The 25,569-nt window shown below is 46.1% G+C and overlaps 1 protein-coding gene and 5 non-coding genes across 7 annotated transcripts; all 6 read left to right on the forward strand.

Annotated features, from left to right (window-relative positions):
• Window positions 1-56: 56 nt before the first annotated feature.
• On the forward strand, window positions 57-24,135 carry heatr1 (HEAT repeat containing 1). 2 transcript variants are annotated; one of them, XM_084485453.1, is made up of 45 exons: window positions 57-115; window positions 514-664; window positions 824-1,040; window positions 1,538-1,679; window positions 2,043-2,144; window positions 2,604-2,744; window positions 2,946-3,157; window positions 3,447-3,580; window positions 3,872-3,974; window positions 4,087-4,188; window positions 4,326-4,443; window positions 4,811-4,918; window positions 5,330-5,428; window positions 5,697-5,785; window positions 5,964-6,175; window positions 6,604-6,725; window positions 7,106-7,300; window positions 7,725-7,884; window positions 8,029-8,177; window positions 9,124-9,316; window positions 10,253-10,425; window positions 10,891-11,061; window positions 11,623-11,862; window positions 12,176-12,307; window positions 12,910-13,013; window positions 13,843-13,992; window positions 14,157-14,275; window positions 14,419-14,540; window positions 14,830-14,958; window positions 15,567-15,782; window positions 16,226-16,355; window positions 16,696-16,889; window positions 17,293-17,348; window positions 17,544-17,667; window positions 18,023-18,163; window positions 18,394-18,722; window positions 19,293-19,443; window positions 19,950-20,108; window positions 20,233-20,367; window positions 20,698-20,802; window positions 21,197-21,365; window positions 21,715-21,869; window positions 22,310-22,468; window positions 22,891-22,999; window positions 23,576-24,135. In XM_084485453.1, the coding sequence occupies exons 2-45, from the start codon at window positions 523-525 to the stop codon at window positions 23,662-23,664; spliced, it is 6,501 nt and encodes a 2,166-aa protein (XP_084341579.1). In that variant the 5' UTR covers window positions 57-115; window positions 514-522; the 3' UTR covers window positions 23,665-24,135. The 2 variants fall into 2 exon arrangements, with proteins under 2 accessions (XP_084341579.1, XP_084341580.1); XM_084485454.1 differs by having other exon boundaries at window positions 13,846-13,992.
• Window positions 7,412-7,538, forward strand: LOC311367234 (small nucleolar RNA ACA64). The gene has a single exon (XR_014639704.1). It is a non-coding gene; the product is annotated as a small nucleolar RNA ACA64 (small nucleolar RNA).
• LOC311367236 (small nucleolar RNA ACA64) lies at window positions 9,894-10,020 on the forward strand. Its single transcript, XR_014639706.1, has one exon. It is a non-coding gene; the product is annotated as a small nucleolar RNA ACA64 (small nucleolar RNA).
• Window positions 11,121-11,247, forward strand: LOC311367237 (small nucleolar RNA ACA64). The gene has a single exon (XR_014639707.1). It is a non-coding gene; the product is annotated as a small nucleolar RNA ACA64 (small nucleolar RNA).
• Window positions 13,533-13,659, forward strand: LOC311367238 (small nucleolar RNA ACA64). Its single transcript, XR_014639708.1, has one exon. It is a non-coding gene; the product is annotated as a small nucleolar RNA ACA64 (small nucleolar RNA).
• On the forward strand, window positions 15,289-15,415 carry LOC311367235 (small nucleolar RNA ACA64). The gene has a single exon (XR_014639705.1). It is a non-coding gene; the product is annotated as a small nucleolar RNA ACA64 (small nucleolar RNA).
• Window positions 24,136-25,569: the final 1,434 nt, after the last annotated feature.

Genomic DNA, 25,569 nt, shown 5'->3' on the forward strand with positions numbered 1-25,569 from the left:
GAAAGAATTCCGACAAATCGTGCAGTGGTGAACCGGATGTAGAATCTCCGCGTGGCAGGTCAGTGCAGCCATCAACACTGTGTGCACGTGTATGGAAGGGATTCACTGAAGACAGGTAAATATTTTACTTTTTCGAGTTTTTCGTTATTCTTACAGCAGTTCATTATAATATTTATGACTTTTTTTGCTGATCAGTTTACCTATGAAATGTGTCACTGGTCTTTATTTAGCTGACATAGCACACGCATTGCCAAGGTAGCCCATGCATGCCATGCCCAAAGTTTAACTCCATTAACTTTATAACACGTTATCTTCTTCAACTGATCATCAGCTCTAAGAGCTACGAGATTTATTGAAAATACATAATGCAAGATTACACCATTTCCAATCATGCAAAAATAATTAAAATGTGGCCAATTCGTAAGGGAGTGAGAAAGTATAAGGGTTATTTATAAAGATACATTTCCTACACTACATTAATCCCTTCATTGATGTCTAATCGTCCCTTTTTAGAAAGCCAAAATGACATCCCTCGCCCACCAACTGAAGAGGCTTGCCTTGCCTCAGAATGACCCCAACTTCTTCTCCCGGAAAGAGGTCGCCTCGCTTCTTTTCGACCCCAAATATGCTGCCACTATGGACAGAACCACCTTCTATGCCCTCGGTGAGTAGTCATCTTGTTTCAATCTTGTGTGTGTGTGTGTGTGTGTGTGTGTGTGTGTGTGTGTGTGTGTGTGTGTTCATTACAGCTTGCATGCTGATTCAGTTTTATTTTCTGATTTCCATCCTTAATCGTCACATACTGTATACATTTTTTCTTTAGGGTGTAATGGACTCGAAGAGCTTTTGGGAATCGAACCCGCGTTCGCAGAGTTCCAGGATACACTATTTAACCAGGGCTCCGTGATGTTGGAAAGGAGCGTCCAGTCGAAGGAAATCAACGAGAAACTAGATGAGGGGATCTCCGTCTTCCTCGCACGCATCTCACCTTACTTTCTCCTCAAGCCAGCCCAGAAGTGTTTAGAGTGGCTCATACACAGGTATGGTTCTTAACCTAATCTTAAATCTTGATGTTAAATTCAGTAGTATTCTCAGTGCAGAGTGACGCTAGTTGTTTGCTCATTTCTACTGTATTTTTACTATGACTTAGGATTTGTAGACCTATATCTTTCTATATGTTAAGTATCTAATGCTTAAAAATGGCTGCAAAAAAGTATAACTAATTCTGTACTACACAACTTGCGTTGATAACTGTGCGATTTCATTTTTTTTATAACTTTGTATCATTCTCCCCCTAAATTCCTCAAGAACCGTCATTAAGTTTAATATGCAATATAACCTTGTCGATACCTTATATCTACTATTGCTGCTAGTAGGCTTTAGATCCCCAATTACTTCTAATCAAATCCTATCATTACATCACCTCACATGTTTTGAACTGTGTGAACAACTAGGAAATGCATCACAGTTCAGCATGGAAGTGCTCAGAAGGCCGTCTTTAAGTGTCGTTGTTTCTCCCTGGCCCGCATCATCCCAGGTTCCACATCCAGCTGTACAATGTGGACAGTCTGCTGGCATGCATACTGCCCTACCACGAGACCAAGATCTTCTCCAGGGTGGTCCAGCTCCTGAAGATCAGCGAGCCAACACACCGCTGGCATTGGCTGCACGCCCTACAGGTGTGTGCGAGTTTGTGTGTGTGTGTGTGTGTACGCAGGTAGCTTTATTTATGCTGAAGTCGTACCAGATGTAATTTTATTCATAATTTGAATAAACCCTAACCCTAACATAGACATGGTGGTCAAATGTAAGTGACAATATCGTTTTGATGCAGTTGTATGGACAATGAACATGTACAACCCAATTTGTCGTTTACGTACAACTTAAAGTGGATGCGGCCCCCATTTTTGGTGTGTGTGTGTGTGTGTGTGTGTGTGTGTGTGTGTGTGTGTGTGTGTGTGTGTGTGTGTGTGTGTGTGTGTGTGTGTGTGTGTGTGTGTGTGTGTGTGTGTGTGTGTGTGTGTGTGTGTGTGTGTGTGTAGAGGAGCGGAGTGCCATTAGCCAGAGGAACCCTGATCACCCACTGCTACAAAGACCTGAGCTTCATGGACTTCATCTGCACCATGGTCACCAATGCTGTCAAGGTAAGCATGGACCTGTCATCGCATGTGACTATAATGCAATTTGTTTCTCTGTCTGTCTGTCTATGTGCCATGCCTTTAAAACTGTACTGATGTTACTTTTTCATGGAAAAGTTCAGTGTAAAGGACATCTTTTAAAATCTCCATGCTATCATCAATTTGTCATGGCCTGTTTGCTAAACATGAATGCATGTGATTTAAAACACGGGTTCAATAGCAAAACTCTAACTCTAAACTTTAGAGTTAGTTTTTTTTTTTTTAGGGATTTTGTAAACTTTAGAGTCTAAAGTTTACAAAATCCCTTTTCAATGAATCTCAATTCGGAAATGCATTGAAGAAATGCATTTTTTTCTTCTGATATCTTCTCGCACAGAATGTCCACATTGGCCTAATGCCTCATGCCTTTACGCCATGAAATTCTAATCTCTGCCTTAACTTTTTTTAAATTTTATTTCTGCTCAGGCGTATTCTACTCACTCGACCACCCACTGCCAGCTCAGAGTGGTCTTTTCTTTCTACGCCTCCACCATGGTGTCTGCCCTGGATGCAGTGGACAAAGTGACGGACACCATCATCTCCAAACTTCTGCCCTTTGTTCAGAAGGTAACATCAGTGACATTCACGTCAACGAACGATTATTGGAAAACCTTTCACCGAAAAACGCCCCAATGTATTTGGATTTTTGGGCTTTTTGTGAACCATTGCTTACACATTTGTCCACACTGTACTTCACCTCTACTAACCACTTCTTCAAAAATGCCTTTGTTAATCTCCTGGCCTCCATGTTGCCCTCTCCCTCCCCAGGGTCTGAAGTCGTCCGTGACGGACTACAAGGCGGCCACCTACATGATCGTGTGCCAGCTGGCAGTGAAGGTGGTGATGGAGGGAAGCCTGGTCAACACTCTGGCCCTGCACATCGCCAAGTCCATGGTCAAGGAGCCCGTGCTCACCAAAGAGGGCCTGGGCTGCCTCATCGTCCTGCTCCAGAACCAGAAGAAGGACTCTGTAGGCCCCAAGTACGTATTCGTGGATCATGGTGGGTTAGCCCGATGTGTTTAATGAGACGAACGACGTGGTCTCTGCAAACTAATGCTATTAGCTTTAGCCCCTTCCTGCATGTAAGCACTCATAGCCCAACGCTAGCAAATCCTCATATTTATATCCGGGCATTACGGTCATTATCTCCCACATTTTCATATAATCTGTTGATCATGAAAAGTAGGAGGTCGTAATAAATTCAGAAAATCTTTTAAATTCTAATAAAGTAAATTCTCAAATTACAAAATATTTTTGTTTGTGCTGCAGAGCCTTTTCACACCTCTGCTCTGTGAGCTCCCTGGTGGAGAGCCTCCAGGCCATGGCGTTAGTCCACGACGTCAGCCCGCTGCTGTACTACCTGCTGCCCCTCCTGATCCACTCTGTGGTCACCACGCGCTACGGTAGGGACCGGGCCTATGTGGGGTTGTTAGACATGGCAGCAGGTTGTGGGCTGTTTGTTTTAAGTTTTCATTTGGAGTAACCCAGGACATAGTTTTCTTTGCTTTAACAGCTAACTATAACTTTCAAGGAACTTTTTTAAATTTAGTCTAATGGATATTATTTTTCAAAATTGAGTTACATTTAATTATATATATTTTTGAAAATGACAGTTGCAAAGTCCAGTAGAATGAGCTAGCCATTACCCTTAGTTCTTCTTTTCATTGGATGAATGTGAACACATGTCTGTGCAGACGAGACGGAGCCAGACGCTGAGGTTCCCGCTCACGGCTTGCTGCTGGAGTCTGTCGTGCGGTCTCTCCCCCTGTCCAAGGGCCTGGACAACACCGTCGCCAGGTCAGCACCCGGCCTCATACCCACGCCAACCACCCCATACCTCATCAGCCTGCTGGTCACCATTACATCATTTCTATTCTGAATACAAAAATATTGTGGTTTCCATGTGCAGGCTTCTCCTGGTGGAGTACCTGGGTCTGGGCACACCCTCTGAGGAGCAGATCACCGCCCTCAACCAGCGACTGCTTCCCCTGGTGCGCCTGTTTGAGTCCAAGTGAGTGAATCTCTTACGAAACGGTTTGTTTTGTGCTCTGCCCGTTGCTATCCACCACGCCGCCGGAGTAGGAATGCATCTTATAAGATGACGGATTAAAACTGGCGATGCGGTCTAACTGTGATGTCACCCTGCAGGTACTGTGGCGCCCTGGATGGCGCCCTGTCGGGTCACGTGTGTGACCTCGCTGTCGCGGAGCAGAAACAACTCTTCCACCACTTCATCTCGCTGACCATGAGCAGTGGGAAGTTCCAGGTACTTTCCCAGCATTCCTTGCGTGTCAGATAAACAAACAACAGTTCTACGTTTACATGTGTCCATCTCGAGGGCCTGTATGTCCAGATAAATAAGCAAATTAAATAAGCAGATTATACGGCTAGTGTTCAAGGGAGATAAGTGGACCCCGTTGTAGTTCTTGTGTTTGTTGTAGTTATTTCCAGTACGGCACAAATGTTGCTGCCATCTTTGTTCTGTGCGACTTTCAATTATGCTCAGAAATGTTGACGCGTTTCTACAGTTTTGAGTTTCAGTGAATCTCTGTTTAACCTGTCTTGAGAGCAGGACAGTCTAGGGAAGTAGTGTTTTTTTTTTTTTACTCTAACCTCCTCCACCATTTCCACAGATTCTGGGGGACTCTGACACGTCCCTGCTGCTCAGTCTGAAGCACCCGCTGCCCTCCGTCAGGAACCTGGCCGTGGAGCACCTCGCCGGGCTCCTCTCCTCGGGACAGGTTAGCGCTACACTGCTGTGCTGTGCCGGAAGATTCTAGTCTTGTAGCCCAATGGAGCAGATGTCCTGTCTAGCTCAACTGGTAGAGCATGACTGTAACACTGCCAGGGCAACTGTTCAGTTCCCAATGTTTCCAGTCACTGTATTGTAAGATGCGTTGGATAAAAAAATGAGTTTTTTTTGTTAACTTTGGATTAGTATAATTTTTTAGTATTTGATGTCATTGATATTTTCCTTTCCATTTTCCTATACTTTTATTTTTACGTTTTATCTTCTCATCTTTTTCTATTTTCATGGTAAAGCTGACAGGAAAATTATTGTTGAAAAGGTTAAATCAAGTAAGCTTGTCTCATTGGCCTGACCTTGCTCTCATGGTCAATCCTGGATGGTTGTGTGTTTCGGTGATGAGCAGCAGGAGAACCTGGACCAGAGCTTCCTGAGAGAGGCCCTTCTGGAACGCATGCAGGACCACGTCCCAGAGGTGGTGGCCGCTGCCCTCAAGGCCCTGGAGGTCAGTCTGCTAGCACACACCAAATGCTAAGTGGAGAAGCTATCATGCTAACGGCTAATGGTTTCTTAACTTGGCTTTATGTTTTGGTCAATAACGGCTATTCATTTGTTCACCGGCTCTTTGTTTGTAATGATTGATGGATGGATAGACAGATAGTTTGATAGGGAGATGGATAGATCAAATGGATATATATATTTAGACTTTATGTCATTGTAGTACTGATTTTAATCATATTTTCTATCGTTCCTTACTCTTCATTTGTTTTTAGCTATACATCGATCATTTGGAGCCAGAGGACACCGTTTCCTGCCTGCTGTCCCTGCTGGAGAGAACCGACGTCTCATTGGCTGGACAGTGGTAAACTAACTAAATTGACTCCATCACATCAGGACGGGACTTTTGTTTGTGATGTTTTCTACTATAAAGCCACCAACTGCCCTTTGTTTTAATTAATCTTTCAACATTTTAGATTATAAACTATCGGTGTTGTTCTCTATGGGTGTACTGACACCCTCCCCCCCCCTCTGTTCGCTAGGCTCCCGGTGCTCCAGGAGTGCGTGCGGGTGCTGTCGGACCCCCGCCTCGGCAGGGGCAACGCTGAGCTGTCGGAGCGGCTGGGCTGGAGGCTCCTCCCCTTCCTGGTCATCACCGGGGCCAAGCCGGACTCGCCTCCGCTCCAGCTGGCCACCTGCGTGGCCACCTGCCCCATCCTGGCCCAGCACCCCCTCACCCAGGACTGGGCTAAAGGTAGCGGCCGGCGACTGGTTTGAAGTCCATTGATGCTGTTATTTAACTTTTTTTAATTGGCAAAGTATAACATGGTCAATTCTGTAAGGGAAATTCTTATGTCAAGACCAGGGTCATCTATATCGTGCGGAAAACACAAAGTGGTCATGAATACAAATAGAGCTAAAGTGGCAAAGAACGGTTTAAATCTATATGAGGTGCATAGAGTTGTGTTTATAATTGGTTACAAGATAATGTACATAAGCATTCATGTCAATTCACCATTAACGTATTTGTAAATATTGTGAGGGCTCAATGAGTAAGAAAGTACTTTATTTTTTTTTACAGAAAATATAGAACATATATTTATATAATAGCCAGAATGGCCCTATTACTATCATGGTCATCAAGTTGATGAATAAAGGGTGTTTCTCTCCCCTGCTGTGCAGAGCTGAGTGACGTGGTGACCAATCACAGCAGCAAGGACCTGCTGGCCACAGCCAACGAACGCCTGGTCTCCACCCTGTCCAAGAACCTGGCCCTCATGGAGCCCTTCTCCAAGCGCTCTGCTGTGAGTCATTTAATCATTAAAACACAGTTACTCATTCAGCTAGCTCTGAACTGATCAGATAGTCAATAGATTGCTGTAACAAATGAAAGTGGTTGGTTCTAAAGCAGGTTATTTTACTGTCAATTCCATCCATGTTATGGAATTTAATTTTGTGTATTATTATTATATATACTATACATGGTGGCCAGCGGTGTATTAGACTCAAAGCCCAAAGGTCTTGGGTTTCATTCCCAATCTCCACAACCTTACCTGAGGGCCTCCAAGAGCAAGAGTCCCTCACCCCATGCCGGCTCCTCTGCCTCTGGACTCGCTGTACATCCCTTGGGGTAAAAGCACCCTACATGACCCTGTAGTAAACATTACCGTGGTCGCCTCCACAGCTGGAGAAGTTGGCGATGGTGGTGGAGCAGCTGCAGGGCTCTGGGCTGCGGGCGAGGACAGCCTTCCTGGTGCTCACCCAGACACTGCTGCAGGGCCTGGGCCAGCAGAGCGACACCCACCACCTGGTCACCGCGCAGAGGATCTACACCTGCTTGGAGCGCCACCTGCTGGAGGCCTCCACCGACGGCAAAGGGGTGAGTTGGATTACTTGTGTGCAACAGCTATAGAATATCATTTTTTTTTATAGACGCCTCTGTGAACGGGGTCTATCGGCTCTTCATCACTACAGTGTAGGGGTGTGTGGCCCGGGCTGAAAACCGCCTCTGTTCCTTCAGTGAGCAGAGGGGAGATACCTGGGCCTAACAGAACTCTGGTGCATTATGCTTATCACACACAGTCTTCCAGTGCGATAAAACCCATGTACCCACATGAACCCCAAGGGTCATCCATTATGTGTCCCCCTCCAGACCGGTACTGATGGATCACTATAAGAATATAGCACATGTTAATTTAGATAATACTGGTTTCATACTTTTAAATACCCTTTTCTGTCTCTTTATCCCTATGTCTCTGTCTATCTGTCTCTGTGTGTGTACCCCCTCTCTGTTAACTCCAAAGTCAACTAAAGCGTCCCAGACCTCCTTCTCGGGGTCTCTGGCGGTGTACCTGGAGAAGGGTAGAGGCGCCGCAGCCGCCGAGCCCGAGTACCTGCATGTCCTGCTCTCTCTGCTCCGCGGCTTCATCTCGTCTCTCAAGTGTCCCGACCCCTCCTTCAGAGGTGAGTAGCGACCCCGTCGTTAATACACTTGTCTGGTCTCTGTTTGACTGTGATTGGCTCTCTCTCCCTCCACTCTCATATAATTGGCTGTTTCTCTTTCTGATGTCATTTGATTGGCCTTGGTCTATCTCCGTTTCTCTCTAGGGGACGTGTGGTGGAACCCGGAGAAGCTGGATACCTCCACCTGCTGCTACCTCCACCTGCTGTGTCGCCTGTTCGACGTGACCATCAGCGGGTCCAGCAAGGGGCCCGCGGAGAGGCCCTACCGGGACCTGATGAAGCTGCTCTTCCAGGTAGACGGCAGCCCCCTTCCTCCATGCCGCTGAGGCCTTTGTTGGTTGGGGTAGTGGGGGCAGCGAGGCTGAGTTCTGATACAGGCGTGAGGTGTATCAGAGGATGTCTAATATGAAGAGAACTGGCACTCTCTGGTGACTTCCGGTTTCTGAACTGACATCTCTGTCCATGCGAGGGCGCTCGCCAGTGAGTGCAGAATGAATGGGAGTCGACGGGGTTTCACCCTCAAATTCCACTTTTCTCAGGGTGTAATTTTTTGTGAAGTAATTTCAGAGTCACATTTAAAAGGAGGGGCTAAAAGAATACACTCAACTGAATATTGCATTTTCTAAGTTCACTTAACTGTTCTAAAAATCTGTTCAAAAAGATGATGAAGTCACTGCCAGAGGTCCTGAACGGCCCAAACTGTAATAAATCGAAAGGATCTAAGTACTCATTCATTCGACTTTTGAATTATAATCTATTTTGAACTTGCGGAATCTACAATACAATCTGCGATATTTCAACGACAAGCAGGTGAAAGAGATACATTAACCGTCTAGCCCCATAGACCCCCATTCAATCTGCACTCATTCGATCACCCCCAGTGGAATTCAAATGGAACTGCAACCACGTTCGATACAATGGGGCTCAATAGAGTGCCAAGGCTCTCCGTAGACGGGCTCTGGATGTATGTAGCCTCGTAACCAATACACCTCGTAGCGACACCGACCCGCGGCCCCATGCTGCCATAGAGAATACACTTAAAATGAACGTATGATCCTATCTATCTCTATAACGTTTTTTTGTGTGATGCTAGCTCAAGTTAATGGTTGACGACACTGAACTCCCATGGCTTGTCGACGACGGAAAAGCTAATCGTCCTTCGACCTGGCTGTGGTCTTTCCACTGTGCACCTGCTGTGCTCGTTTTTTCTAACTCGGCCCGCTCTCGCCCGTCACCCAGGTGCACCTGTCCACGCCCATGGACCTGATGAAGTTCCTGTGCATGCTGTGGGACTACGGCGCCAACCAGGGAGACCAGCTGGACGTCCGCGTGGGCGCCGTCCTCCAGACCCAGGCGCTGTACGTGGGCCAGGCGGTGCTCGCCGCGCTGCCCGCTAGCACACTGCCGGCCCTGGCCTCCACCCAGTCACCAGGTCAGCCCCGGAGCCCGGATCACAGATATATGAATGAATGGATGGATGGATAAGATATGAATATTAAAACAAAAATTAGAATTTAAAATTAGGAAATGTGCCATTATTCAAGGATGAATGCTCAACGGGAGGGAGCTGTAGTAGTATTTTAATTTTGTGTGATAATGTATTGGTAATTAGTCATACAGCAGATGTTATCCAAAGTGACTTCTTCTCGGGAAAAGTATCTTTGTAGGTAGATTGTGGCCATTAGGCATCGAACCCAGAACTTTTTTGGGCTGTGAATAGAGTTAGGATCATTGTCGCAACATTAGCCTTGTCTTTCAGTATTATAGGATCAAGATGTCGTCATATTAAGAAGATTGTCTAAGCAAGGAACTACTTGTAGTCAACTGAATGGAGAAGGTGATGGAGACTTTTGACAGTCGTAGACAGACACAGGTGTCGTTCATAACATTTATAATGGGTCTGGTACTTTTATGAACCAGTGATGGTAGAACCTGTGTTTGTGCTACGAAGACGCCTCTGTGAGCAGGGTCTGTCGGCTCTTCATCACGACAGTGTAGGGATGTGTGGCCCGGGCTGAAAACCGCCTCTGGTCCTTCAGTGAGCAGAGGGGAGATACCTGGGCCTAACAGAACTCTGGTGCATTATGCTTATCACACACAGTCTTCCAGTGTGATAAAACCCATGTACCCACATGAACCCCAAGGGTCATCCAGTGTGTGTTGCCCCCAGAGTGGTACTGTTTCAGCTCAAAACCAAAGTTATATTTTTATTCCTCTTTCGAGTTTAGATGTTTCTGAAAGATGATATTAAATCAAGGTACTGTGATAAAAAATAAAACAAAATTGTTGGAAGCTCTGAAACATAAATTGACTGTAAATGCAACAAACTAAATGGCCATTGTGCTTCTCCGTTCCGGTTGGTTCCCAGTGGTGCCGTCTCTGCTGGGCTGCCTCTGCTCCCCACTTCGCGAGGTCCGGCGGGCCGCCATCGCCGTCCTGGAGAAACTATCTGAGGCCACAGACTCCTCCTTCCAGCCGGTCATCACGAGGCTACTGAAGAACACGGAGGAGATCATCGCCGACCCCTCCCACTTGAGCCAGGTACGACGGCAATGACGAAATGCAAACCAACACAAAAGGGCAGACTGTTACGTTCACGTTCTGAAGGCTAACCCGACCTAGGGCCGTGCAATCAATCAAATTTTGATCACAATTTTGATTTTTGGGTCAAATGACCTCCAAACTAATATAATCAATTTGAAACTATTATTTTCTTAATTATTATTATTTTTTAATATATTTAAGAGCAATTTTCGATTTGAACATTTTCTTTTTGAACATTTGGTGTATATTTTTAAGGGGAAATTTCAAAGTTTACAAAGTGTCTTTTTGGAGAGAAAGGCTGAATAAATGCATCATGTTTTCAAACTCAAAAATAATCGTTTGAATAATCGTGATTTCAATATTGACCAAAATAATAGTGATCATGCTTTTTTTCCATAATCGAGCAGCCCTAACCCGAGCACAAACCTCCAACTCACTGTATTTGTGCTTTGGCGAATGCAGGCGCTCAGTGTCCTGCACGAGGAGGTGAGTGCCGACACGGAGCAGGCCGACCCCCAGAAGCCCACGCTGGGCACGGCCTTCCAGCAGCTGCTGCAGACCATCAAGGCCTCGGCCTGCCCCTCCTACACCGCCGTCACCCTGCTCCGTGCCCTGGACCACGTCAATGGAGAGGTGAGGGCCAGAGCAAGCGGATTGTATATATTGCCGTTGATTACAGGGATGTTAGGGGCCCGGGCTGAAAACCGCCTCTGGTCCTTCAGTGAGCAGAGGGGAGATACCTGGGCCTAACAGAACTCTGGTGCATTATGCTTATCACACACAGTCTTCCAGTGTGATAAAACCCATGTACCCACATGAACCCCCAAGGGTCATCTAGTGTGTGTCCCCCTCAAAGTGGTACTGATGGATCACTATAAGAATATCGTACATGTTAATTTAGATAATGCTGGTTTCATACTTTTAAAACCCCTTTTCTGTCTCTCTTTATTCCTTTAGCTCTCCTACACTTTATCTGTCTCTGTGTGTGTGTCCCCTCTGTTTTATATATAGATGCACCAAATGCTGATGGGCATTGACGATAAACATTGACTATAAGGGCAAAACGGCAGTTTATCTGTGTATCCTGCTCAAGGGCAACTCTTTAGTCGCTAGACCACTATGACTTTATTAAAGCCAAACAAACCCGTCTTAACTCTATACCGGCCGACCTTGTGCTTTCTCGCCCTCCCCCAGTCTGTGTTGACGGCTCTGATGCCCGTGCTGGACTGGATGGTGGTGCAGAGCGGCCAGGACCCCACATTCCTGCGCAGCGAGGCCCAGCTGTCTCAGCTGGTCCTGGGCAAGTACAACGCGGAGGCGGCCCCTCTGCTGGCCAAGGACCAGGCCTGTCTGGCCCTGTTCCTCCAGGCCCTGAAGTCGCCTGTGCAGCCCTACCCGGACATCCCCAGCATCCAGGTCATGGCTCTGGAGCAGGTCTGTTTTTTTTTCACACACTTTCTCGCATCATCTGAACTTGTCTTCTATGAGGAAAAGGGCGTTAAAGGGCCCCTATTTTACCACTGGGTTGAGATGTTGAGCCATTCTTTGCCATTTGTAAATATACCTATGACCTCACTTGGCTTTTTTAATGTATGTATATAAAGAAATTCATCAAATAGGCTGTGTACATTTTCCCCAAGCTCGGTATATTCCCAGACGCTCCTCAGATGATAGTTATCGCATACGACCAGTTTTCTCGCCCCACCCCGTCCATGACCTGTTTCCATCTGACCTCTGACCCCTCCAGATCACCAAGGCCTTCTTTGCAGCACTGGGGGAGGAGAAGGTGCAGCAGCAGCTCCTGGGCGTGATGTTTGACCTGCTGGCAGAGAGCCAGGATGTCCTCGTCTCCAGCGCCATCTGCAGCGTCTTCAAAGGGGTGAGGCGAGACCGCCACCACGCTCCGATGGCGTTGGTTACTTTTTCTTATTTTCAAAACTGTAGGCATTCAAAGTTAGTCAATGTTGATTGCCAGTACACTTGAGATTGCTTTGGTAATGTGACTGTAATGCGACTGCGTTGGCAATAATAATAATAATAATAATAATAATAATAATAATAATAATAATAATAATAATAATAATAATTATTATTATTATTATTATTATTATTGCCAACGCAGTCGCATTACAGTCACATTACCAAAGCAATCTCAAGTGTACTATAATAATAATAATTATTATTATTATTATTATTATTATTATTATTATTATTATTATTATTATTCATTTCTAATAGTATTATAATATTACAATATAAGAGTATTTAAATATATTATTTTGTCAATGATACAACAGTCGCTATTGTTGTACAGAAGGGTATTGGGGCCACGAAAGAACTGTGTATTTTGAGAGTAATTCTTGAATATTCAGCTTCAAACAGGTTTTGGACATCACCGTCATAAACTTCCTAGCCACTGCAGTCGTTTGAAGATGCACTTTACCACTTTACTTACACTTCTGTTTGTTTCTTCATCCGCAGCTAGCGGTGGATGCTGAGCTCGTGGCCAAAGAGCTGGTTCCTCCAGAGAAGCCTAAAGTCAGCGTGACCGTCCAGCAGACGCGCAGGAGCAAGATGCTCCAGAGGTGGGGAGGACTACATTACCCAGGACTCTTTTCACGTACTAAACTGTGAAAGCAGGTTTAGCTTGTTTTTCCTTTGTAGTTCTTTGCTTTGATTTAACAATATCCTGCATGGTGAGTATTTAAAAATAAATGTTGGTCTTGACTGCTCTAATCATGATTGATCAAATAATTTCCTTCTTTATATACCGCTATAAAAAATATATATAAATATTTAGACCTATTTCTGTTTGGCATTTGGTTATATATATATATTTGTGTGTCTTTTAGTATTATGGGCTCAAGATATCGTTATATTAGCGAGATTGTCTAGGCAAGGAACTACTCGTAGTCCACTGAATGTAGAAGGTGATGGAGCCTTTTGACAGAGGCGTAGACAGACACGGGTGTCGTTCATAACATTTATAATGGGTCTGGTACTTTTATCAACCAGGGATGGTAGAACCTGTGTTTGTGCTACGAAGACGCCTCTGTGAGCAGGGTCTGTCGGCTCTTCATCACGACAGTGTAGGGATGTGTGGCCCGGGCTGAAAACCGCCTCTGGTCCTTCAGTGAGCAGAGGGGAGATACCTGGGCCTAACAGAACTCTGGTGCATTATGCTTATCACACACAGTCTTCCAGTGTGATAAAACCCATGTACCCACATATAGACGGTTATAGAGATGCTTTTGCATTTGGTTGAATATTGCATTTGAGCAAATGGCCTGGCTCTGTTATGGGATGGTGTCTGTGAAAGGTCTGAGCTACTCGAAAAGGACAAAGCATATGTTATTTTTCAGGAAAAATGGAAATCTAGAAGGGCGCCAACGTTTGTTGTGGTTTTTCCCCAAGCAGGAAAGCTGAAGAGAGTGGGGAGGGTAAGCCGGAGGAGGAGGCTGTGTTGTGGCAGAGGGTGACTCTGATCCTGGAGCTGCTGCAGCACAAGAAGAAGCTGAAGAGTCCCCAGGCGCTGGTCCCTGCACTGTTCACCCTGCTGTCCAGGTATGGGAATCACACGTTGTAATGTAGAAACCTGGGGACGGACCAAAGTATAACCAACACACACACCTGGAAATACAGGGCCCTGAGCCCCGTGGTAACACAGGGACCTCTAACCCAGGTTCTTGCATCGCTGAGCTGCATTAACCCTGTGGTGTCTCCCTCAGGAGTCTGCAGCCAGGCCCAGGGGTCCAGGGCAACGTGGAGTACACCCGGCAGCTCCTCCTCAGCTGCCTGCTCAACGTGTGCCAGAAGCTGTCTCCAGACGGGGGGCCCGTGGCAACGGGTAGGTCCATCAAAGATTGTGGACTTTTTCCCATTGCGTAATAAATATGTATTTCTTTTCATCAACAAACTACATTCTGTGTCTTCATAAATGCTGTTTTTAATACCATTTGATAATTCTTCATGAATCCTGTTCTCGTGCAGACATTCTGGAGGAGGACAAGTTCAACGTGGAGCTAGTGGTCCAGTGTGTGAGGGTGTCGGACATGCCCCAGACCCACCACCACGCCCTCCTCCTGCTGGGTACCGTGGCCAGCATATTCCCCGTAAGCTGCTCCCTCCACACAGCAATATCCTCCGCACATTGAGACGCTCTGCGCATTGACACCCTCGCCACATTGACACCCTCGCCACATTGACACCCTCGCCACATTGACACCCTCGCCACATTGACACCCTCGCCACATTGACACCCTCCACACATCCATACCCTGCTCACATTCCTGCTTGTGTGCTTCTTTTCACACTGGGCGTAGTTGACGTCGGCTCTGGCCCTAGATTGTCATCGGTTGGGACAATGAAGTTGTTTTAACCCCCAACCCTTTCCGTCCTCAGGAGAAGGTGCTGCACAACATCATGCCCATCTTCACCTTCATGGGGGCCAACATCATGCGCCTGGACGACTCGTACAGCTTCCAGGTCATCAACAAGACAGTGCAGACTGTCATCCCCGCCCTGATCAAGGTGAGTGCGGGGTTAGGACTCATGACCGGGGGTCTTCCACAAGGCTAGGCATACCTATTGCCAAAGCCAGCGAGCTAGTCGCTTGTTTTAGGGGAGTGGCTTTGGAGGGAGGCCTTGAGGGTTGAATTTTGTTTTGGGTTGGATACTTTCAAAATTTAGTTTATTTACACTGGCTGGTTTCTCCCAAGTTGCTTATCGCAGCTTTATATAATGCGATGAGACTGGTACTTTTATGTAGCAGGAAGGGTAGTACCTGTGTTTGTCCTACGGAGATGCCTCTGTGAGCAGGGTCTATTGGCTCTTCATCACGACAGTGTAGGGATGTGTGGCCCGGGCTGAAAACCGCCTCTGGTCCTTCAGTGAGCAGAGGGGAGATACCTGGGCCTAACAGAACTCTGGTGCATTATGCTTATCACACACAGTCTTCAAGTGCGATAAAACCCATGTACCCACATGTACCCCAAGGGTGTGAAAGTTGATTGGTGGAGACCAAGTGGTACCAAGAAACTGAAGCTATTCCCTTCCTCCCTCCCCCCCTCTTCGTTCCTGTGTTCTCTCGCTTCCCTTCATCTCTCCCCCTCTCTCCCCCCTCCCCCTCTCTCCCCCAGGCCCACGAGGGCAGTGAGACCAGCAACATAGACGTGGTGGTCATCAAGATCGTGCACGTGTTTGTGGACGCCCTGCCTCACGTGCCCGAGCACCGGCGCCTGCCCATCCTGTCCCAGCTGGTGGCCACGCTGGGGCCCGCCCGCTTCCTCTGGGTCCTAATGCTGCTTCTGTTCAAGCAGCATGCCACCAAGACCGCCAGCTCGGCTGCTGACAAGGCAAGGCGTGAACCATGTGTTGTTTTTTTTCCGCATTTTCATCGATAGTATAATAATTCATACATTGATCATTATAAATAATAATCTTTAGAAACTAGTTATTTTTATTTATATAGCGAACCAAATGCACTCAATGACAAAATGCAGTGAGTAAAAAAAACTAAAAGGGCAACAATATCAAACAAGGATTACTATATATGTATTATTAGATGCTGTACAGAAAATATTCTGCTATATTTTGCTTCATTTTTATACTACTTAATAAGTTAATTGCGTCTTGTAATTTACCAAATGTGTGTGCATTAGCCGTTGTGTGCACTCTGTTGAACACAACCGTTGTGTTCAAAACTCAGAGTGGGAAGTGATTTCAGGCTGTACGTATCCGTTAAGCGCACCACCACAGTACCCAGACCCTAACAGTGGACATGGTTCTGTTGGTCCAGGAGGTGGCTCTGGAGATGGACGTGGAGTTCTGGACCTCTCTGTGCTGTACCTTCGAGGTGTCGGAGCAGCTCACCTCCGTCATCCACATCCTGCAGTACCTCATGGGCCTGCCCCAGGACAAGGAGGACGGTGAGAACCAGCAACCCGTCACAGTGATAAAGTTTTGCGGAGGTTGTTGTTATAACCCTCTCTTACTGCCCTCTGGTGGCTGGGAGTCAAACAGTCGAACCACTACACTGTCCTGCCACCCCTCCCCCCCCCACACACGCACCCCATAAATCAAAAAGTATTTAATTTGCTTTCCTAGCTGGAAGCTGAAACTAACCGCTAATTATACAAATAAAATATGTATAATAAATATAATGCTACAAAAAAATACAAAAAAGTGACAATCTTAATAATTGCTATTATAACACTTAAGTGATTTAAATAAAAACGTTTCAAAATCAATGCTGCCGCCCTCCACCAGATGTCCCTGCTACTACGCGAACCCCGGCCCCCCGTCGAGGGGCGAGGAGAAAGGAGCCACAGCAGGAGGAGGAGAAGGCAGAGGAGCTCCTCTTCAACGTGGAGGCCCACAGCAGCAAGGAGCTCAGGCACTTCAAGTTCCTCTCCGTCAACTTCACCGCCCAGCTCCTCGCCTCCACCAGCTTCATCGGGAAGGTAGGACCACTATCGCCTCTCTAGTGGTCTTCAGGAGTAGTCCTAGGGCCCAGTAGCTCCTCTCTAGTGGTCTTCAGGAGTAGTCCTAGGGCCCAGTAGCTCCTCTCTAGTGGTCTTCTGGAGTAGTCCTAGGGCCCAGTAGCTCCTCTCTAGTGGTCTTCTGGAGTAGTCCTAGGGCCCAGTAGCTCCTCTCTAGTGGTCTTCTGGAGTCCTTATGGGGCCCAGTAGATCCTCAAGTGGTCTTCAGGAGTAGTGATTATATAGGGAAGATATGACCAGTTGAGGTTATCGTTGGAGTAACTCCCCGTGATGCAATATTTCTCAATCTTTTTTCTTTTTTTTAATATCATTAAAAATACATTTTGACATTTCATTCATTCCTTTTCTGTTTTTGTTGTTGCAGCTCGCAGATACCACTGATGCTGGTGAGGATGACGGTCTTCTACAGCTGCAGCAGAGGTGTGTGTGTGTGTGTGTGTGTGTGTGTGTGTGTGTGTGTGTGTGTGTGTGTGTGTGTGTGTGTGTGTGTGTGTGTGTGTGTGTGTGTGTGTGTGTGTGTGTGTGTGTGTGTGTGTGTGTGTGTGAGAGAACATGGACCAACACCCAGTGACGGTAATGAAGTTTCAAAGGCTAACATTTGGCTGTCTGTTTCAGCCTGCTGGAGGAAACGCTGCGCTACATCCACAGCGTGGCCCGCTGTGTGGAGGACAACTCAGACAAGCCTACCGCCAAGTTCTGGAGGGCTCTGCTCAACAAGGCCTACGATGTCCTGGATAAGGTAAGCTAGCAGTTCTAACACTGTATCTTCCCTGTGACTATATTAATATAGACTGTTACTCATTATCATTAGTGATAATGGTAGTTCGAAGCTTCATAGCACAGATCAAATAATTAATCTTAAAATAAGTGTGAACGTGCGAGGGTGATGGCCTTCACCATATCATCGCCAAGGGGAAGTTAGACCGCTTGACAAACTTCCATTCAGTTCACTTTTAATAATCTATTTTTGTGCCGAAAATCTGGTGGTTTAATAATTTAATATATACTGTATATATATATAATTTTAATTTCTCTTTTCCCATTAAAAACATGAAACATTCCTATATAACGGTACATTGTCTTCCGATACCAAGGTGAACTCCCTGTTGCCCACGGATACCTTCATCATGGTGATGAAGGGGCTAATGAGCAATCGCCTGCCGTCGGTCCGGAGGAAGGCCATGGAGCTGCTGAACAACAAGCTGCAGCACAAAACCAAGTGGGAGGAGCAGCAGGTACGCTCGCTCACTCACTTAATGGCGCGCTCCATACAAACACTATACCATCATCTTCCTTACTGATCCAAAGCTCCTGTATTACAGGCACTTGGCATCGTCCTTTTGTTTTTTTTTGTTTTATAACATGAGACTTTTAACCTATATTTGAATGTACATTTATTATGTACCGGCTTAAAACAGATGAGTCAGTTTGTACCGTATTAACGTATTTAATGTTTCCCTTACAGGTCACGGTGCTTCTGCGTCTCTCAGACGACCTGCTGGGCATCGTGGGTAGGGGCCACGGCCAGGGCGCGGAGCAGCAGCCGGAGGTGGAGATGAGGGAGGAGCAGGAGGCGGAGCTGGCCATCAACCGGCAGACGGCGCTCTACAGCCTCAAGCTGCTGTGCCGCAACTTCGGCGCCGCCCACCCGGAGGCCTTCGTCCCCGTGCTGCAGCGCGCCGTGGAGGTCGCCACGGCGACGGAGGAGGAGAAGAACGTGACGGGCAGCGCCCTGCTCTGCATCGCCGAGGTGGCCAGCGTGCTCAAGACCCTGGCCATCCCTCAGCTGCCCCGGTGAGGAGACGGGAGCGCACCTGTCGCTGTGCTTTATGGCTTATGGGCGTCCACTTGCTGTTTACGTCACGCTTTGGGGGGTCCTGTGCACCCTTTTAGTAAAGGAGAACCAAAGCACACCAATTTGGTTTGCATTGGCGGTCTCCCTCTCTAGGATCAACACAGGCTTTTGCGTGCTTAACTTCTCATTGGCTGATATGGTCGCCGGATGCTGATTAAGGGCTGATGTGAGACACCTCCGCTCATTGAAACTGAATTGATGGGCCGTTTACAGGGGAGGCAGCCGCCCGGCCCCAGAATGATTCAAGAAACCTGCCTTTGGTTTCGGATTTTTTGGTTTGGTTCTTCACATTTTTTGGTTTGGTTTTGGACCGGGCTTGAGACCCCATTCCAGGGTTAGGGGTTCGATTCCCACTTGGGCACACCCCCATGTTAGGACGGTATTTCCCCAAACACCCCAGTATTGTGAAATACTTTGGAGAAAAGCGTTCCCATGTATAATGCCATGTACAACATTTAGTTCAAATGTGAGAAACAAAGTATCAATAAAGTTGTGTGTGGCTTTGCCAGACTGATGCCCGCGGTGCTGGAGACGATGGCGGAGAGGAAGGACTTGCTGTCCAACGAGATCTACCTGCTGAGCGCCGTCACGGCCCTGCAGCGCGTGTCCGAGACGCTGCCCCACTTCATCAGCCCCTACCTGCATGCCACCGTCTCACAGGTCAGGAGCCACACCTCCTCACTCTGCACAGGAGCCTGGGCACACCCAAAAATGCTGCGTTGCGGGGAGTGGCAGCGCACAATTGTGTTTTGTTGAAAACAATCGATGCTCAACATATTAGCGTAATAATTATTAGGACATGAGGTGGGTCTTTAGTTGGTCATTTTGCTGAGATACGGGTGTCTGTGTCGCCACAGACACTGCCTGTTACATTCACAAGACTGTGAAGGCAAGGCTTTCATCAGCGGGCCATTGGCTCAATCACCATTATGTTGCCTCATTCCGCAATATATAGTGACTTAATGTACATTATTTATTTTTATTGCCACCTTAATTTGCCACACAACTGAATATATTGGACTTCAGTGTCTTTAATGATCTTGAAAATGAAAGAAGATATTGTCATTATTACAAGTGTTAAAATTTCCTATGATTGCTTCGCATAAATACTCTATGCCCTGCAATGATATGCCCTCACCATGTTCTTCGTCGGTTCTCATCATCAGGTGTGTCGGATAACCCGGCTAGCAGAGACCTCGGCTACGTCCCCCCAGCTCACCGCCCGCCTCACCTCCCTCAGCTCCACCCTTGCCACCAAGGTGCCCCCCAGGGTCCTGCTGCCCACCCTCACCAAGTGCTACAACGACATGGTTCCCGCAAAGCAGGTGTGTGACACGAGTGTGGACGTTGCTCGAAACATTGCGATCGGAAAACTTTTTGTCATTGTGGATTGTAATCCAATATAGAAACCAAAACTGTGAGTTTAAATCTGTTTCTTTGTTTCTGCAGAGCCATCTGGGTCCCCTCATGTCCATTTTGAAGGCACACATCACTCACATGGAGAAGGATCAGCTGAACACCCACCAATCAGAGCTCACCTCCTTCTTCCTCATTGCCCTGGACTTCCGGGCCCAGTACTGCCAGGTAGTGATAGGCCCAGTCCTCTCGGTCTGTCCTTGTCTTTTCCCCTCACTTCTGTTGGACCAGCGGTCAGTCCCTGTTGGTCCAGGAGTAGTGTTTCTGTCCTGTTTTGTATAGCGTTCTTGTTCGTAGGTTCTTGCCTAAAGTCTAATGTTATAGGGCTAGCAGTGCAGTTTGTTCTGAAGTGTGGGTGGGCTCAAGTGTAGTCGTTTAAAGCGCTCATAGTCCTCAACACTCAAGGATACTATTGATAATACAACTGCAAATACCCGTTGCCATTCCAGGGGTTTGTCACTAAGCATCTGAGCCGCCATGTTTTTTCCTCTCCTGCAGGGTGATCTGCAGAAGACGGCGGAGGTGGAGGGCTTCACCATCGACTGTCTCCTCGCCATGGTGATGAAGCTCTCAGAGATCACCTTCAGACCACTCTTCTTCAAGGTAGCCAGGAAAAACTTTATTCGTTCCCTTACGTGCGTTGGAAGCTTGCTGTTTCACACCCATGTGTGCTGATGTCCTTTTAGATTGTGCTATTCTAAAATTATCTTTGGTCATTGTAGATTGTAATATTTCTAGACTGCTTCATTTTGGATCATTCTACGTACGAATCTTTCTAGATGAAACCCAAATTAAACAGGATTGTTTTTATGGTACTTTTTATAGATTATAGGGATCCGCTGTTTTGTAGTGTCAATTCTTTCTTGATTAAAGCAGTCAAATGTCATTTCGACGGCACTATTTCAAGATGAAAATATCACCAGATGTTTCGCTCGGGTCAAGTGTTCCGACATCTCCTACCCTTCTAAAACCTGTGGTTCTCTGGCTCCTCCTGCAGCTGTTTGACTGGAGCAAGACGGCGACGGAGGGAAAGCAGAGGCTGCTGACCTTCTACCGGCTGGCCGACCGCATCGCAGACCGCCTCAAGGGGCTCTTCGTGCTGTTCGCCGGCAACCTCGTCAAGCCCTTCTCCGACCTCCTCCAGCAGACCAACGTTGCAAAGACAGGTGGGTCCGCTCTCCAAAGTTTGGCTTCACCGCTTTTAATGGTCATGGGATCAGAAGACTTTTTTTTACCTTTTTTGCCAAGCGCACACTTGTAGCAAACAGATGCTGAGTTATAGTTTGTTGCTGAATTATCAATTAGATTTATTTCTGAGGTGTGTGACAGATTGCTCGCCCCTGTTTCATAGAATCTCTAACGAGGAGGTTTCGATCTTTTCATGGACCACCTCCACTTTGCACGAGACACATATTTGCATACAGCACATTTCAAGGTCCCAGATTCAGTGAATGTTTGGGTTCCAAAACAACTTCTATATCTAATAACGTGGTTGCATACGCTCCCTCCGACCAGACGAGGCGCTGTTTGACTCCGAGGACGGGGTGCAGAAGAGCACCCTGCTGCTGCACCACGTGCTGGACTGCATGTTCAAGATCTTCATGTACGACACGCACCGCTTCCTCAGCAAGGACCGTGCGGAGGCCCTCATGGGGCCCCTGGTGGATCAGGTGGGTCCGAGCATCACCGCTTTCGTTTATAGTGTAAAGTCTAAATAGGATGTAGGATCTAGGTAAACGCCAGCTGAACTCTTTCTTAAGAAACCCGATTGGTAGGCCATATAATGTTCAGGTACTGGTATCTGCACTCCTTTGCAAGGTGACACATAATGACCGTTACACCGTAAGTTAATTTAATGTGGACTGAATTCCCTGTGACTTCTGTGATGCCTTTTGAGCAAGGCAGATCTCGCATTCATTTTGAGAATGGGGGAGAGCAGTCATTTCTCTAGGTAAATACTCCTGCTCTCCAACAGAAATATATATTTTATACCATAATGTTTAAAATAAAATTAAAAAAGAAGTAGGCGAGAGAACAAGGCTCCAGTTATGCTTTCTCAAGCAATAAACCTATTTTGGTTGTCGTGGTGATTATAAACGTTGTTCTTCAGTTGGAGAACACCCTCGGGGGGGAGGAGTCGTACCAGCTCCGAGTGACCCAGCACCTGGTGCCCTGCCTGGGCCAGTTCTCCGTTGCCATGGGCGACGACACCCAGTGGAAGACCCTCAACTACCAGGTCCTGCTCAAGACCCGGCACAGCTCGTCGAAGGTAGGAACCCTACACACACGCAGACGAGAGGGAAGGTTCTTGGTTGAAACCTCGGGGGGGGGGGGGGGGAACTTTTCTGTGTGGCGTTTCACACCACACCACAAAACGACATGCAAAACAATACTCCTGCCGTGCCCATAAGCAAGGCAAGCACTACGACTTGGGTTGGTTCCTGCAGATAATGCAGGACTTCCCGTGGGGAAGTCCTGCATTATCACAAATTCACTTTAGCTAAATGCTAAATGATCTCAATAGAACATAGTCTTAAATATGTTATGTGTGGTAAATTAGCTTTGAGACATTTTTCTTCTTGATTATAAATGTTGCCAAAGTCACGTGACCGCACGATATCCAAAGGAGCGTTCAACCAATGGCTTACCTTCTTGGTCACCTCCATTCACCCCCTGCTCTCCCAACCTTAGGTGCGCTTCTCCGCTCTGCTGATGGTAATGGAGCTGGCCCGCAAGCTGAGAGAGAACTACATGGTCCTGCTGCCCGAGACTATCCCCTTCCTGGCCGAACTCATGGAGGGTAAGTCAGCCCACCCTAGTCACTTTGGGTCCAACGTAGGGATGCACCAGTCCCATACCGGCCTCATGTTAATATGCGGTTACAGTATTGGAAGCTGAAGTCATGCATAGCTCCGATCTGAACCTATGTTGTGAAATCAAAGCTGCTCTTCCGCCATATGAGAGAGTGCAATATTATACATTTTGTAAGTTCATTGTCAATTCAAAGCTTACCTTTGAATGTGTGTGCAGATCAATAGGATCACTTCTTCTACATGTATAATACCCTTATCATTTCTCATCATTCATAAAGTCAGTCCAACCCTGCACATATGGCATCATTTTCATGATTCATCCAAAAACATTTCAGATCATGTATTATTTTTCAAGGATTTTGTCACCTTGATTTGTATTAACCTAAATCAATTGCTGCAAAACTTAGAACAATAAAAAAAAAATATATATATATATGTATATACACATATATACATGCACGTTCTTCGTTCACTTCCGATATATGATGTTACTTTAGGTGTGAAAGCCCTTTAGCGCCTTCAGGTTTTGGGTTGATCTAACTATTTCTGTTCCCCTTGTTCAGATGAATCAGAGGAGGTGGAACACCAGGTCCAGAAGGTCATCCAGGAGATGGAGAACATCCTGGGGGAACCTCTGCAGAGCTACTTTTAACTCACACACCACACTATACCACACTACACACACATAACTCCACCTTCGATACTTCCAGTTAGCAGTAAATGCTATATGGGTGTCTATACTTTAAATGCCTTTAGAAGGACTGAAACAGCGGCTTGAATATATTTTCACAGCTCCTTAGCGAATATATAAATCTCTGCCACAACCACAAAGATCTAGGTGGCCATTTTAGAAAGACTAAGCATTCCCATGCATCATCTCAAATGTACACAAGACCCATTGTGTAAATCTGATCAATTTTAGCAACCAACCACTGACATTGTCCATGTCAGTGCTGTGGTTGCATTTAGGCCTACAAATTGGTCATTTGTTCTTGGTCAAAGTTAGTTAATATTTTGTATTTTGGGTTGAATCAGTGTGAGTTAGTATCTTTAATCGTTAATCAAACTTTTTGATAACTTAAAATGTCAGTTTCTTTTTATATGAAGTAGACATATAGTAGGAAGGCAGTAGGAATCATTAATAAAGATACTTTTCTTGTATCTTCCAGATGATGAATACATATTATGTGTTTCTGTATTTGTTATATATCAAGATGTAATTCATTAAAATGTATGCATCTATTGGCTAAGAAACATAGTAGCCTATAATTGTCTTTATTCAAATAATTGGATCTGTTCTATACAATCACAATTAAATCAATCCTGAGTAGTAACCACTTGTTAAAGTGGTGATATTAGGCCACCAGGTGTGTGAGTGTCCACCAACATGTATGCTGGATAGATCAGTCTACCAGCCTACCCAGTGGACTGTAGCAGATATTCCATATCTATCTTTCATGCATCTATTCTAGGTGGACACTACAAGCCAAATGGCTTGTAGTGGCTTATCAATCACACTCACACCAGGTGGCATAATATCACCTCTTTACAGAAGTGGTTGTTCACATGAATGTGGTCTTGTTCTACCAGGCTACTAAATGACTGCCTATACATTCAATTGTGTGTCCACTAGATGGCATCCAACTACTCTAAATAGAAAATCCTTATTCACATTCACGGTAATAGTAGTGTAATATGCATCACACGCAGACTAAAGCCACATTATGAAGGTCAAACAACAGGTGTTGTTGAAACCTTGGAGGTTGCTCCTCCTTCTCTTATTAGGAGGCTGCTCCATCGGGTTGATTGAGGCTTGTGCAAAAAGCAATAGCCTCCTCACCAGATCCTTTCAGAGCGTCTTCTTAAAAATCTTTCAAAAAAAAATCGCATCATGCTTTTCCAGCCTCTTTTAATTATCTTTTAATTATTAAAATAATGTCTGGCTTAAACGGATCAACCACCCAAATACATATCGCCGTCTCAAACGTTTGTTTTATTAACCGATGCGATCCAAACGAATAAGTAGGGGTTTGTTTTGCATCATTTTAGAAGAGCGAACTTTGTTTGAAACGGTTTAGCGTTATTTGAAAGGTTGACGTTGGTGTGAAAAAGGAGCAGGTGGCTGTACTGAACTGAAGTCAGTGTCGACGTGAGCGCTCAATACTCGCGTAGGCACCACCTTATTAGGTAGGTTATTCCAGCATCCGCTAGAATCCCCTACCGTAACGAGGTGCAGGTTCAGTTCAGCAGGGCCACCTGCTCCAATATAACTCCAGAGTTCGATCTGTATTTATAGGTAGTCAACACGGACAGGGTTTCAGTAACGGTGCTCGATTTTTTTTTTCGGGAAAAGGGGACTATTGAGTCACGGCACTTCTTGTTTTGAAATGCGAAATGTATTCTTTGTCAAATTGGAAATATCTTGAAATATTTTCCAAATAAACATGAACAAAGAAGAGAAAGAAGGCCTCATGGGAAATGGAACTACCAGACAGAACGTTCTGGGGATTTTTGTTACGTTCAAATCTATGGTTACAATATTTCGATGAAAGGATCA

Source organism: Micromesistius poutassou (assembly GCF_964030765.1).
Source record: "Micromesistius poutassou genome assembly, chromosome: 21".
Classification (NCBI taxonomy): Eukaryota; Metazoa; Chordata; class Actinopteri; order Gadiformes; family Gadidae; genus Micromesistius; species Micromesistius poutassou.

Coding starts and splice junctions, on each gene's coding strand:
- heatr1 (XM_084485453.1), top strand. CDS start 523: ATGACATCCCTCGCCCACCAACTGAAGAGGCTTGCCTTGCCTCAGAAT. Junction 4,189..4,325: donor GTGCGCCTGTTTGAGTCCAA/GTGAGTGAATCT, acceptor GTCACCCTGCAG/GTACTGTGGCGCCCTGGATG. Junction 20,368..20,697: donor TCCGGGCCCAGTACTGCCAG/GTAGTGATAGGC, acceptor CCTCTCCTGCAG/GGTGATCTGCAGAAGACGGC.